This window comes from Heterodontus francisci, chromosome 19, assembly GCF_036365525.1.
Source record: "Heterodontus francisci isolate sHetFra1 chromosome 19, sHetFra1.hap1, whole genome shotgun sequence".
NCBI lineage: Eukaryota > Metazoa > Chordata > Chondrichthyes > Heterodontiformes > Heterodontidae > Heterodontus > Heterodontus francisci.
In genome coordinates this window covers 93,425,498-93,441,230 of record NC_090389.1, presented here as the reverse complement: position 1 = coordinate 93,441,230, position 15,733 = coordinate 93,425,498, and the positions used below count along the sequence as shown (strand labels likewise).

Here is a 15,733-nt window from a genome sequence, read left to right as displayed (position 1 = left end):
CAGATTTAACCACAGTGACTGGGGCTGAAAGCACAGATTTAACCAGTGTCTGGGACTGAAAGCACAGATTTAACCACAGTGACTGGGGCTGAAAGCACAGATTTAACCAGTGTCTGGGGCTGAAAGCACAGATTTAACCACAGTGACTGGGGCTGAAAGCACAGATTTAACCACAGTGTCTGGGGCTGAAAGCACAGATTTAACCAGTGTCTGGGGCTGAAAGCACAGATTTAACCAGTGTCTGGGGCTGAAAGCACAGATTTAACCAGTGTCTGGGGCTGAAAGCACAGATTTAACCACAGTGACTGGGGCTGAAAGCACAGATTTAACCAGTGTCTGGGGCTGAAAGCACAGATTTAACCACAGTGTCTGGGGCTGAAAGCACAGATTTAACCACAGTGTCTGGGGCTGAAAGCACAGATTTAACCAGTGTCTGGGGCTGAAAGCACAGATTTAACCACAGTGACTGGGGCTGAAAGCACAGATTTAACCAGTGTCTGGGGCTGAAAGCACAGATTTAACCACAGTGTCTGGGGCTGAAAGCACAGATTTAACCACAGTGTCTGGGGCTGAAAGCACAGATTTAATCCCGGTGACTGGGGCTGAAAGCACAGATTTAATCCCGGTGACTGGGGCTGAAAGCACAGATTTAACCAGTGTCTGGGACTGAAAGCACAGATTTAACCACAGTGACTGGGGCTGAAAGCACAGATTTAACCAGTGTCTGGGGCTGAAAGCACAGATTTAACCACAGTGACTGGGGCTGAAAGCACAGATTTAACCACAGTGACTGGGACTGAAAGCACAGATTTAACCAGTGTCTGGGGCTGAAAGCACAGATTTAACCAGTGTCTGGGACTGAAAGCACAGATTTAACCACAGTGACTGGGACTGAAAGCATAGATTTAACCAGTGTCTGGGGCTGAAAGCACAGATTTAACCAGTGACTGGGACTGAAAGCACAGATTTAACCAGTGACTGGGACTGAAAGCACAGATTTAACCAGTGTCTGGGGCTGAAAGCACAGATTTAACCACAGTGACTGGGGCTGAAAGCACAGATTTAACCACAGTGACTGGGGCTGAAAGCACAGATTTAACCAGTGTCTGGGACTGAATGCACAGATTTAACCAGTGTCTGGGGCTGAAAGCACAGATTTAACCAGTGTCTGGGACTGAAAGCACAGATTTAACCACAGTGACTGGGGCTGAAAGCACAGATTTAACCAGTGTCTGGGACTGAAAGCACAGATTTAACCAGTGTCTGGGACTGAAAGCACAGATTTAACCACAGTGACTGGGGCTGAAAGCACAGATTTAACCACAGTGTCTGGGACTGACAGCACAGATTTAACCAGTGTCTGGGGCTGAAAGCACAGATTTAACCACAGTGACTGGGGCTGAAAGCACAGATTTAACCAGTGTCTGGGGCTGAAAGCACAGATTTAACCACAGTGTCTGGGGCTGAAAGCACAGATTTAACCACAGTGTCTGGGGCTGAAAGCACAGATTTAACCAGTGTCTGGGACTGAAAGCACAGATTTAACCAGTGTCTGGGGCTGAAAGCACAGATTTAACCAGTGTCTGGGGCTGAAAGCACAGATTTAACCAGTGACTGGGGCTGAAAGCACAGATTTAACCAGTGTCTGGGGCTGAAGGCACAGATTTAACCAGTGACTGGGGCTGAAAGCACAGATTTAACCACAGTGACTGGGGCTGAAAGCACAGATTTAACCACAGTGACTGGGGCTGAAAGCACAGATTTAACCACAGTGACTGCGGCTGAAAGCACAGATTTAACCAGTGTCTGGGACTGAAAGCACAGATTTAACCACAGTGACTGGGGCTGAAAGCACAGATTTAACCACAGTGTCTGGGGCTGAAAGCACAGATTTAACCAGTGTCTGGGACTGAAAGCACAGATTTAACCAGTGTCTGGGGCTGAAGGCACAGATTTAACCAGTGTCTGGGGCTGAAAGCACAGATTTAACCAGTGACTGGGGCTGAAAGCACAGATTTAACCAGTGTCTGGGGCTGAAGGCACAGATTTAACCAGTGACTGGGGCTGAAAGCACAGATTTAACCACAGTGACTGGGGCTGAAAGCACAGATTTAACCACAGTGACTGGGGCTGAAAGCACAGATTTAACCACAGTGACTGGGGCTGAAAGCACAGATTTAACCAGTGTCTGGGGCTGAAAGCACAGATTTAACCAGTGTCTGGGACTGAAAGCACAGATTTAACCAGTGTCTGGGGCTGAAGGCACAGATTTAACCAGTGTCTGGGGCTGAAAGCACAGATTTAACCAGTGACTGGGGCTGAAAGCACAGATTTAACCAGTGTCTGGGGCTGAAGGCACAGATTTAACCAGTGACTGGGGCTGAAAGCACAGATTTAACCACAGTGACTGGGGCTGAAAGCACAGATTTAACCACAGTGACTGGGGCTGAAAGCACAGATTTAACCACAGTGACTGCGGCTGAAAGCACAGATTTAACCAGTGTCTGGGACTGAAAGCACAGATTTAACCACAGTGACTGGGGCTGAAAGCACAGATTTAACCAGTGACTGGGGCTGAAAGCACAGATTTAACCACAGTGACTGGGGCTGAAAGCACAGATTTAACCACAGTGACTGGGGCTGAAAGCACAGATTTAACCACAGTGACTGCGGCTGAAAGCACAGATTTAACCAGTGTCTGGGGCTGAAAGCACAGATTTAACCAGTGACTGGGGCTGAAAGCACAGATTTAACCAGTGACTGGGGCTGAAAGCACAGATTTAACCAGTGTCTGGGGCTGAAAGCACAGATTTAACCACAGTGACTGGGGCTGAAAGCACAGATTTAACCACAGTGACTGGGGCTGAAAGCACAGATTTAACCAGTGTCTGGGGCTGAAAGCACAGATTTAACCAGTGACTGGGGCTGAAAGCACAGATTTAACAGTGACTGGGGCTGAAAGCACAGATTTAACCACAGTGTCTGGGGCTGAAAGCACAGATTTAACCAGTGACTGGGGCTGAAAGCACAGATTTAACCACAGTGTCTGGGGCTGAAAGCACAGATTTAACCAGTGACTGGGGCTGAAAGCACAGATTTAACCACAGTGTCTGGGGCTGAAAGCACAGATTTAACCAGTGACTGGGGCTGAAAGCACAGATTTAACCACAGTGACTGGGGCTGAAGGCACAGATTTAACCACAGTAACTGGGACTGAAAGCACAGATTTAACCACAGTGACTGGGGCTGAAAGCACAGATTTAACCAGTGTCTGGGGCTGAAGGCACAGATTTAACCACAGTGACTGGGACTGAAAGCACAGATTTAACCAGTGTCTGGGGCTGAAAGCACAGATTTAACCAGTGTCTGGGGCTGAAAGCACAGATTTAACCAGTGTCTGGGGCTGAAAGCACAGATTTAACCACAGTGACTGGGACTGAAAGCACAGATTTAACCAGTGTCTGGGGCTGAAAGCACAGATTTAACCAGTGTCTGGGGCTGAAGGCACAGATTTAACCAGTGTCTGGGGCTGAAGGCACAGATTTAACCAGTGTCTGGGGCTGAAAGCACAGATTTAACCAGTGTCTGGGGCTGAAAGCACAGATTTAACCAGTGTCTGGGGCTGAAGGCACAGATTTAACCAGTGTCTGGGGCTGAAAGCACAGATTTAACCAGTGTCTGGGGCTGAAAGCACAGATTTAACCAGTGTCTGGGGCTGAAAGCACAGATTTTACCAGTGTCTGGGGCTGAAGGCACAGATTTAACCAGTGACTGGGGCTGAAAGCACAGATTTAACTACAGTGACTGGGGCTGAAAGCACAGATTTAACCACAGTGACTGGGGCTGAAAGCACAGATTTAACCAGTGTCTGGGGCTGAAAGCACAGATTTAACCAGTGTCTGGGGCTGAAAGCACAGATTTAACCAGTGTCTGGGGCTGAAAGCACAGATTTAACCACAGTGTCTGGGGCTGAAAGCACAGATTTAACCAGTGTCTGGGGCTGAAAGCACAGATTTAACCAGTGACTGGGGCTGAAAGCACAGATTTAACCACAGTGACTGGGGCTGAAAGCACAGATTTAACCACAGTGACTGGGGCTGAAGGCCCAGATTTAACCAGTGTCTGGGGCTGAAAGCACAGATTTAACCAGTGTCTGGGGCTGAAAGCACAGATTTAACCAGTGTCTGGGGCTGAAGGCACAGATTTAACCAGTGTCTGGGGCTGAAAGCACAGATTTAACCAGTGTCTGGGGCTGAAAGCACAGATTTAACCAGTGTCTGGGGCTGAAAGCACAGATTTTACCAGTGTCTGGGGCTGAAGGCACAGATTTAACCAGTGTCTGGGGCTGAAAGCACAGATTTAACCAGTGTCTGGGGCTGAAAGCACAGATTTAACCAGTGTCTGGGGCTGAAGGCACAGATTTAACCAGTGTCTGCGGCTGAAGGCACAGATTTAACCAGTGTCTGGGGCTGAAAGCACAGATTTAACCAGTATCTGGGGCTGAAAGCACAGATTTAACCAGTGTCTGGGGCTGAAAGCACAGATTTAACCAGTGTCTGGGGCTGAAAGCACAGATTTAACCAGTGTCTGGGGCTGAAAGCACAGATTTAACCAGTGTCTGGGGCTGAAAGCACAGATTTAACCACAGTGACTGGGACTGAAAGCACAGATTTAACCACAGTGACTGGGACTGAAAGCACAGATTTAACCAGTGACTGGGGTTGAAAGCACAGATTTAACCACAGTGACTGGGGCTGAAAGCACAGATTTAACCACAGTGACTGGGCTAAAAGCACAGATTTAACCACAGTGACTGAGCTAAAAGCACAGCTTTAACTACAGAGGGAGGCAGTGGTGTCATGGTCATATCACTGGACTAGTAATCCAGAGCCCAGGCTAATGTCCTGGGGACATGGGTTCAAATCCCATCACAGCAAATGATGAAATTTGAACTCAATTAATAAAAAAAATCTGGAATTCAAAGCTAGTCTCATGGTGACCATGAAACCATTGTCAATTGTTTTAAAAACCCATCTGATTCACTAATATCTTGGGGAACTTAGGGAAGGAAATCTGCTGTCGTTACCTGGTCTGGCCTATATGTGACTCCAGATCCACAGCAATGTGGTTGACTCCTAAATGCCCTCTGAAATGGCCTAGCAAGCCAAGGGCAATTAGGGATGGGCAATAAATGCTGGCCTAGTCAGCGACGCCCACATCCCAAAAACAAATTAAATAAAGTACATGTAGACATTAGTAAACCAGTTGTTCTTTTCACAAAAACCTAGCACTTTTCATGGGCATGTCATCTGGTGCCATTCCATAAATGATCAGATTTATTGAACCCAGTATCATCACCACTAGGTTACCTGTATCTAACTACACCTCTCGTTTGAAGAATGGGGTACATTATCGCAACGTCTCAGCACTGTTACTTCCTCCAGCACTCGACATCCTCCACACACTGCACCAATCAGGCTCCACAGGCTAAAGAGCCCAGTCAAGAGCTGCTGAAAGGTAGAGGATTGCTCCAGGTCTTTTGCAGATGTTATCATAGCGATTCTAAGATCAGCCAAAGACTTAGTGGAATGATTTTTGATGTTATCCTCAGGTTTCCTGCCTGGTAGGTGGTCGTGTAAAATTAATTCACCCAGCACAGCTGTGTATGTGAACACAATTCATTTATCCAGGTCAGTCAATCTAATTGGACATGCCTCATCCAACATATACACACACGAGAATAATAATAATCTGCTGTTGCGGTCTGGATTAATGACCTGGAGACATGAGTTTAAAGCCCACTACAGCAGCTGGGGCAATTAAATTCAATTAATTAAATAAAATCAGGAATAAAAAGCTAGTCTCAGTAATGGTGCCATGAAACTTTCATCAATTGCCGTAAAAACCATTGGTTCCCTAATGCCCTTTAGGGAAGGAAATCTGGTCAGGTCTGGCCTACATGTGACTCCAGACCCACAGCAATCTGGTTGACTCTTAACTGCCCTCTGAAATGGCCAAGCAAGCCACTCAGTTATATTCAAGAACACGGCTCACCACCACCTTCGCAAGGGCAATTAGGGATGGGCAATAAATGCTGGCCTTCCAGCAATGCCTCCTAAAGCCATGAATGAATAAAAAACAATCCTGCTTCAGTTAAAAACTATAGTGAGAACTGAGGATGATGCAGGACCAAAGTAAAGGCAGGACTGGCTGAAGAGCATCGACACGGTTGGCTCACCACGCCAGTCCATTTACTGCCAACTTCCTGCTTGTTCCTTCTGGGGACACTGCACTGGGCAGTACCAGCTTGAGGAGGTACGGTATCCCGGGCTTCAGATGGACAGATGATATCAAAAGGAACTGAGTAATGGTAGATAGGCAAATCTGGTGGTTGCTGTCAACTCACATGTGGTGCAACATATGGACCTGAAGAACTGAACCAAATAGTAATAAAATGGTAAAATATAAAAGCAACAAGAATACATAAAAAGACAGCAGGGAATAACGAAATACAAGGGCACTGAAGGGTAAAGGGACTGCACAAAGAGCAAGTGGCTTGGATGGGGTGAGGACAATGCTGACAACATGGAAAAGAGAGATGCATCAGCTGTATAGCTCTATAAACCACGGGGGATGATCCCTGCATCGTTCTGCAAGAAACAGTGTTCACATCCATTCTATTTTTCTTTGTTGCGCTTTCTGCTGCAGTACATCGAGGATTCTGAGCAAGCAGCACAGTATTTGAGTAAATACGGTAAACACTAGAAGTTAAAAGCAGCAGTATTTGTCTCCTCATAGGTTTACAATTCAGCAGCATGAAATAGGATAGCCCTGCAATGCCTCGAGGCAGAGTCAATCCTGCACACCCAGCAATCATTCCAAACTAACCTTGTATCCATTCTGTTCTGCAAAATTTATAATGGTTTCTCTCCGTTCCCGTGTCGTGTTTGTGGCATCAAAGACCTGTTAAGAGATTATTAGAAGTATTTTCAGTAAGTGGTGGGGGTGCTGGGTAGAAACAAGAATGGGAGGAAACAGTCCCTAATACACAAAGCAATAGAACCGATAAGGGTGCTGAAGTCCATTACTTGTTGCAGTATACTGAACTCTTTTCACTACTCTTTGTTCATCCTCAGACCTGTCCTACTTATTCCAGCACTGAGTTTCAGCCTAGGAATAAAATCAGTCTGAAATAAGAGAGCTTTTCCCATCTGTATGTCCAAATATTGTCTTTAAGCAGCGATTATTTGTCAAACCTGCTACGATTTAATTCAAATAGAATAATTGAGGGAGGAGGTGGCTTAGTGGTAATGTCACTAGACTAGTAATCCAGAGCCCAGGCTAATGCTCCAGGAACATGGGTTCGAATCCCACCACGGCAGATGGTGAAATTTGAATTCAATTAATAAATCTGGAATTAAAAGCTAGTTTAATGGTGACCATGAAACCATTGTAGATTGCTGTAAAAATCCATTTGGTTCACTATTGTCCTTTAGGGAAGGAAATCTGCTGTCCTTACCTGGTCTGGCCTACATGTGACTCCAGACCACACAGCAATGTGGTTGACTCTTAAAATGCCCTCTGAAATGGCCTAGCAAGCCACTCCATTCAAGGGCAGTTAGGAAGGGCAATAAATGCTGGCCCAGCCAGCCATGCCCACATCTCAGAAACAAATAAAAGAAATTAAATCTGTTTGTTTTATCACCCCTTCAACTTACAATCATTCAAACTGTTGAACAGGCCTACTCGTGTTCCCATGTTAACATTCCTACATCAGACAGTTCAGAATGCGCTAACATTTCAAGGCATCAACCTGCCACATTTAGGACTATTTTGCCTCTGGGCTAAAAGGTTGCATCACTTAAGCACATAGCCCAGACTGACAATCTAGTGCAGTACTGAAAAAGCACTGTATTGTCTGAGGTGCTAAACTGAGGACCTGACTGACTCTTCTGGTGGCTTTGGGTGGATGCTGAAGATCCTTTGTTACTATCAACAACAGTAGAGACTTCCCCCAGTGTCCTGACCAATTCCACCAGACAAACTTTAACTGGCCATTCATTGCATTTCTATTCATTGGCTCTTCTGTGCCAAATTGGCTTGTCATAGTCATACAGCATAGAAACAGGCCCGTCGGCCCACCGCATCCATGCTGACCATAATGCCTATCTATACTAATCCCACCTGCCTGCATTAATTCCATATTCTCTATACCTTGCTCATTCAAGTACCTGTCCAGATGCCTCTTAAATGCTGCTACTGTTCCTGCCACCACCACCTCCTCAGGCAGCTCATTCCAGATACCCACTATTCTTTGAGTGAAAAGTTTACTCCTTTGATCCCCTTTAAACCTACTCCCTCTCACCTTAAATCTATGCCCTCTAGCTTTAGTCACCCCTACCATGGGAAACAGACTCTGGCTATCTACCCTATCTATGCCTCTCATAATTTTATATACCTCTATCATGTCCCCTCTCAGCCTCCTTCGCTCCAGGGAAAACAGACCCAGCCTATCCAATCTCTCTTTATAACTCAAGCCCTCCAAACCAGGCAACATCCTTGTGAATCTTTTCTGCACCCTCTCTAGCTTAATCACATCTTTCCTGTAGTGCGGCGACCAGAACTGCACACGGTACTCCAAATGCGGCCTAACCAACGTTATGTACAACTGTAACATGACGTCCCAACTCTTGTACTCAGTGCCTCGGCCGATAAAGGCAAGCATGCCATACGCCTTCTTCACCACCCTGTCTACCTGTGTTGCCACTTTCAGGGAACTATGTACTTGCACCCCAAGTTCTCTCTGCTCAACAACATTCCCCAGGGCCCTGCCATTCACTGTATATGTCCTGCCCTGGTTTAACTTCCCAAAATGCATCACTTCACACTTGTCTGCATTAAATTCCATTTGCCAATCCCTTGCCCACTTTCCCAGTTGATCTATATCCTGTTGTAACCTTAGACAACCTTCTTCACTGTCCACTATACCACCAATGTTGGTGTCATCTGCAAATTTGCTAATCTTGCCCCTTACATTCACATCTAAGTCATTCATATATATGACAACAACAGAGGGCCCAGCACCGATCCCTGCGGCACACCACTGGTCACCGGCCTCCAATCTGAAAAACAACCCTCCACTACCACCCTCTGCCTCCTGTCACCAAGCCAATTCTGTATCCAATTTGCTAGCTCACCCTGGATCCCATGTGTTCGAACCTTCTGGACCAGCCTACCATGCGGGACCTTGTCAAAGGCCTTGCTAAAGTCCATGTAGACAACGTCCATCGCCCTGCCCTCGTCAATCCTCTTGGTCACCTCCTCGAAAAACTCAGTCAAATTTGTGAGACATGATTTCCCACGCACAAAGCCATGCTGACTATCCCTAATCAGACCATGCCTTTCCAAATGCAGATAAATCCTGTCTCTCAGAATCCCTTCCAATAACTTTCCCACCACTGATGTAAGGCTCACCGGCCTGTAGTTCCCTGGCTTATCCCTGCTGCCCTTCTTAAATAAAGGCACAACATTAGCTATCCTCCAGTCTTCCGGTACCTCACCCGTGGCTAACAATGATACAAAAATCTTGGCCAGGGCCCCAGCAATCTCCTCCCTTGCTTCCCATAGCATCCCAGGATACACCTGGTCAGGCCCTGGGGATTTATCCACCTTAATGCGCTTCAAAACCTCCAACACCTCCTCCTTTGTAATGTTGATATGCTCCAGGATATCGCTGTTCCCTCCCTTGAACTCATTTGCATGATGGTTACTGCATTTCAAGGTAGTTCACAGTACATGAAGCACTTCCTGAGCAACTCGATTGGACAATATATCTTGCATCTTTGTCACTTACTGCAACTTGGCCTCCTTCTTCATCAAGATATTTCTTCACATCATTCAGGGCTGTTGATGCACATTGTCTGCAGACAGAAAGCCATTAGACAATCAATCGGCATCTTGCATACGTCTACAATGGTTGATAAACAACAAACATACATGATATTAAGGAACTGAAGCCCACTGAGCATTACCTTCGGATTTGCAAGCCTTCTTCATTGTCAGGAAGGAAAAACTCAAAGGATTTATAGGTCTTCACCAGGTCACGTCGATACTGCCCAACATTAAATGCTGTGAAGATAGAAGAATTATCCATTTGGACACTACCTAACATCAATGGATTGCTGTGAGAATGTGTTACACACCTCAAATACCAACACAAACTCATTTAAGTACAATATTTCACGGAGTTTTGATATGAATCTTCACAAGGAAACAAAACATCATAAAACTTGCCATTCTTCATACCTAAGAGTATATGATATTGTGACATTAGCACTGTGATCCCAAAACTTACAGCCAGGCAATCTCTACATAGGAGATGTATATAAGCAATGAAACTCAAGTTCAAATCCATGGAAAAGCATCCCCAATGGATTGAAGGATAAACACACTGCAAGACGAGATGTGATTTGATACCAAGCTATACAGACCTTGATCTCATCCCCAGTATGTAGAGTTAGCTGATCTCAGCCAAAGTGGCTCTACAATTAATCAGCCATGGAATGAGTGACAAAAACAGTCGGAGTTCCTGCTCATGATCCGTGGCCAACTCCTGCTACAGCATACACACGTGTGAACGCTGGGTGAGGAGATTGGCACTGATGGTACACCTTGCCCTTACTCAACCTTCAATATCTAACATATCAGAGGCCTACTTGGGTCAGGTGCCCAAGGTGCTCCAGTTCAGACAGAACGATGATTCAACTAGAGTCACCTCAGGGGAGCTAATCATAGAATCTTACAATACAGAAGGAGGATTTTGGCCCATCACCCCTGTTGTCAACGAGAGAAAGGGCAGTTCCAAACTTAGGAAATTAAGTTGGGCAGGTATGAGACGTATCAGTGGGAGAGCACTTTGGTGGTAGTGATCATAATAATTAGATTTAGCATAGTTATGGAGAAACAAAGATAGGCCAAGGTTAAACTTTTAAATTGGGCAAAAGCTAATTCTACCAAGCTGAGATATGATATGGCAAAAGTAGACTGGAAACTGCTATTTAAAAGGTAAATCAGTGTTAGAGCAGTGGGAGACATTTAAGAAGAGTTACAGAGGGTTCAGAACAAATGTTCCCATAAAGAACTTTTGGGACTCCCAAATTTAGACTCTCCCCTCCCTGCCAGGTGGCAAAGAGCATGCAGAGTAGAATAAAGCAAAAAAGAGAAACTTATGTCAGATACCAGGAGCTCAACAGTGCAAAAAGCCTATAGTGCAGGGGTGAAATTAGAAAGGAAATTAGGAAAGCAAAGAGAGGGCATGAAAAATTATTGTCAAGTAAGATCAAGGAAAAGCCAAAGATGTTTTATAAATATATAAGAGCAAGAGGATAACTAAGGAAAGAGTAGGGTCTACTAGAGACCAAAAAGGTAATGTGTGTGAGGAGGCGCAAGATGCAGGCATAGTTCTTAATGAATACTTTGCAGACAATAAATGGAAGAATATGGAAAAGTGTAGAGGAACGGACAGACCATGGACTGCATGTCCACAGATCCCTGAAGATAAACAGGTAGATAAGGTGATTATGAAGGCATATGGTATACTTTCCTTTATTAACTGAGGTATGGAAATAAGATCAGAGAGGTTATGCTGGAACTGTATAAAACACCAGTTAGACCACAACTAGAGTACTGTGTACAGTTCTGGTCACTGCATTGCAAGAAGGAAGCAATCAAACTAGAGAGGGTACAGAGAAGATCTATGAAGGTGTTGCCAGAAATGAATAATTTTAGCTCTGAGAAAAGACTGGAGAGGCTGGGGTTGTTTTCTTTCGAACAGAGGAGGTTAAGGGAGATTTAATTGAAGTGTATAAAATTTTGGGGGACCTAAATAGAGTAGATGGGAAGGATCTATTTTCCTTAGCAGAGAGATCAATAACCAGGGGGCACAAATTTGAATTAATTGACAGAAGGATTAGAGGGAAGTTGAGAAATTTTTTCACCCAGATAGTGCTAAGGGTCTGGAACTCTCTGCCTGAAAGGGTGGTAGAGCCAGAAACCCTCATTGAATTTAAAAAGTACGTGGATATGCACTTGAAGTGCCGTAACCTACAGGTCCATAGACGAAGTACTGGAAAGTAGGTTTAGGCCTGATAGCTCTTTTTGGCCAGGACAGACACGATCAGCCAAGTGGCCTCCTTCTGGTCTATGTTTCTATATGCCAACTCTTTGAAATTAATCTCATGTCCCCCTGCACTTTCCCCGTAGCTCTACAAATTTCCATTTTTCAAGTATTTATCCAATGCCCTTTTGAAAGTTATTATTGAATCTGCTTCCACCATCCTTTCAGCCAGAACATTCCAGATCACAACAGCTCACTGTGTAAAAGAAACTCCCCAGATCGCCTCTGGCTCTTTACCAGTTATTTCAAATCTGTGTCTTCTGGTACTAACTCTCCTGCCACTGGAAACAATTTCTCCCTATCCATTCTATCAAAACTGCTCATAATTTTGAACATCCCTATGAAATCTGCTCTCAACCTTCTCCGCTCTAAGAATAACAATCCCAGTTTCTCTAGTCTGCCCATGTAACTGAAGTCTCTTATCCTTGGCACCATTCTGGTAAATTTCTTCGGCATTCTCTCGAAGACCTGACATCTTTCCTAAAGTGTGGTGTCCTAAAGCTACAGGAGAAATGCCGTGAACAACAGATGCCCCTCTACGTTGCTTTCATTGATCTCACCAAAGCCTCTGACCTCGTCAGCAGACGTGGTCTCTTCAGACTACTAGAAAAGATCGGATGTCCACCAAAACTACCAGTCCGATAAACAACCGTTCAACACTATTTTCTGCCATCTATCCCTTATCTAATTTTATACCTGTTTGGTGATTGCCTTTAAGATCTTAGTATGCTAATGAGCCAGGTGCTAGGATGCAGTCATGTGACTACATGCCAGTCTCACTCAGCTACTGTAACACTTCGAGGCAAGACCTGTAAATAGATAGCTCTGTACCATATATAGTTGTTAGTTATTTAATAAATCTGTTTTGAGATCTTCAAACAATCTGAACTCCACACATCTCATTTTATGTTGCATCAGAAAACATTAAGAAGTTTCTCATTACACGGTGGCAGCGGTGGGATACAAAAAGCTTCTCATTTTAGTACCCACAGTCACTGCCACTTCAATCCTTGGGCTTTAATTATGGTAACAAATCTATTATGTGTCACTTTGTCAAACACCTTTTGAAAGTCACAACACATCAACCACATTGCCATCATCAACCCTCTCCATTATTTCATTCAAGAACTCAACCAAATTGGTCAGATACAATTTTCCTTTAATAAATCTATGCTGGCTTTCAGTTATGAGCCCATTTTCTTCCAAATGACAATTAATTTTGTCCCAGATTACTGTCTGTAAAAATTGTCTCACCACCAGCATTAGGCTGACTGGCCTGTAGTTATTGGGTTTATCCTTCTCCCCTTTTTAAACAAGAGTGTAATATTTGCAAAGCTCCAGTCCTCTGGCACCACCCCCATACTGAAGGAGGATTGGAAGATTGTGGTTAGAGCCTCCATTATTTCCATCCTTACTTCCCTCAGCAGCCTGGGATGCATCCCATCTGGACTTTTCCACTTTGACCACTGTCAAATACCTCCTCTTAATTTATTTTTATCCTATCCAATTTCTGTATTACTGCAACATCTTCTTTAATGAAGACAGATGCAAAGTACTCATTTAGTACCTCAGTCACACCCTTTGCATCTACAAGGTTTTTTTAATGGGCACTATTTTGACTACCCTTTTACTCTGTGTTTACAAAAGAATCTCTTGTTTCTTTTTATGTTACCTGCTAATCTATTCACACACACTTCCTTTGTTCCTCATTCTTTTTTCAGTTTTCCACTGCATTTTTGAATTCAGCTTAGTTCTCCATTATAGTATGACATTTATCATACGTTTAGTTCTGCTGTTTCACTTTAATCACGATATATTTAATCATTTTTTTTGTTCATTCATGGGATATGGGCGTCACTGGCCAGGCCAGCATTTATTGCCCATCCCTAATTGCCTTTGAGAAGGTGATGGTGAGCTGCCTTCTTGAACTGCTGCAGTCCATGTGGGGTAGGTACACCCACAGTGCGGTTAGGAAGGGAGTTCCAGGATTTTGACCCAGCAACAGGGAAGGAACGACGATATAATTCCAAGTCAGGATGGTGTGCGGCTTGGAGGGGAACTTGCAGGTGGTGGTGTTCGCATGCATTTTCTGCCTTTGTCCTTCTAGTTGGTAGAGGTCACAGGTTTGGAAGGTGCTGTCTAAGGAGCCTTGGTGTCTTGCTGCAGTGCATCTGGTAGATGGTACACACTGCTGCCACTGTGCGTCGGTGGTGAATGCATGTGGATGGGGTGCCAATCAAGCGGGCTGCTGTGTCCTGGATGGTGTCGAGCTTCTTGAGTGTTGTTGGAGCTGCACCCATCCAGGCAAGTGGAGAGTATTCCATCATACTCCTGACTTGTGCATTGTAGATGGTGGAGAGGCTTTGGGGAGTCAGGAGGTGAGTTGCTTGCCACAGGACTCCTAGCCTCTGACCTGCTCTGGTAGCCACGATATTTATATGGCTATTCCAGTTCAGGGATGGGATTAGAATAGTTAGGTGCTAGATGGCCGGCACAGACACGTGGGCTGAAGGGCCTGTTTCCGGGCTGTATAACTCTTTTGAGTTTCTGGTCAATGGTAGCCCCTAGGATGTTGATAGTGGGGGTTTCAGTGATGGTAATGCTACTGAATGTCAAGGGGAGATGGTTAGATTCTGTCTTGTTAGAGATGATCATTGCCTGGCACTTGTGTGGCGCAAATGTTACTTGCCACTTATCAGCCCAAGCCTGGATATTGTGCAAGACGTGCTATATTTCTACATGGACTGCTTCAGTATCTGAGGAGTCACGAATGGTGCTGAGCATTGTGCAATCATCAGCGAACATCCCCACTTCTGAGCTTATGATTGTAGGAAGGTCATTGATGAAGCAGCTGAAGATGGTTGGGCCTAGGACAGTACCCTGAGGAACTCCTGCAGTGATGTCCTGGAGCTCAGATGATTGACCTCCAACAACACAACCATCTTCCTTTGCATTAGGTATGCCTCCAACCAGCGGTGAGTTTTCCCCCGATTCCCATTGACTCCAGTTTTGCTAAGGCTCCTTGATGCCATACTCGGTCAAATGCTGCCTTGATGTCAAGGGCAGTCACTCTCACCTCACCTCTTGAGTTCAGCTCTTTTGTCCATGTTTGAACCAGGGTTGTAATGAAGTCAGGAGCTGAGTGGCCCTGGCAGAACCCAAACTGAGCATCACTGAGCAGGTTATTGCTAAGCAAGTGCCGCTTTATGGCACTGTTGATGACATGTTCCATCACTTTACTGATGATTGAGAGTTGGCTGATGGGGCAGTAATTGGCTGGGTTGGACTTGTCCTGCTTTTTGTGTACAGGGCATACCTGGGCAATTTTCTACATTGCCGGGTAGACGCCAGTGTTGTAGCTGTACTGGAACAGCTTGGCTAGGGTCAAGGCAAGTTCTGGAGCACAGGTCTTCAGTATTATTGCCGGACTACTGTCAGGGCCCATAGCCTTTGCAGTATCCAGTGCCTTCAGTCGTTTCTTGATATCACACGGAGTGAATCGAATTGGCTGAAGACTGGCATCTGTGATGCTGGGGACTTCAGGAGGAGGCAGAGATG

The 15,733-nt window shown here is 45.1% G+C and overlaps 1 protein-coding gene across 8 annotated transcripts in view; it reads right to left on the bottom strand.

Moving 5' to 3' along the window:
- LOC137380312 (6-phosphofructo-2-kinase/fructose-2,6-bisphosphatase 4-like) overlaps positions 1-15,733 on the bottom strand; it is a 447,018-nt gene that overhangs the window by 142,034 nt on the left and 289,251 nt on the right. For all 8 annotated transcript variants that reach the window (XM_068052234.1, XM_068052235.1, XM_068052233.1 and 5 more), the window contains 3 exons: positions 10,032-10,128; positions 9,854-9,920; positions 6,889-6,963 (listed from right to left, as the gene is read on the bottom strand). In XM_068052234.1, coding sequence (XP_067908335.1) covers positions 6,889-6,963; positions 9,854-9,920; positions 10,032-10,128 — 239 coding nt within the window. The remainder of the gene's footprint in view (positions 1-6,888; positions 6,964-9,853; positions 9,921-10,031; positions 10,129-15,733) is intronic.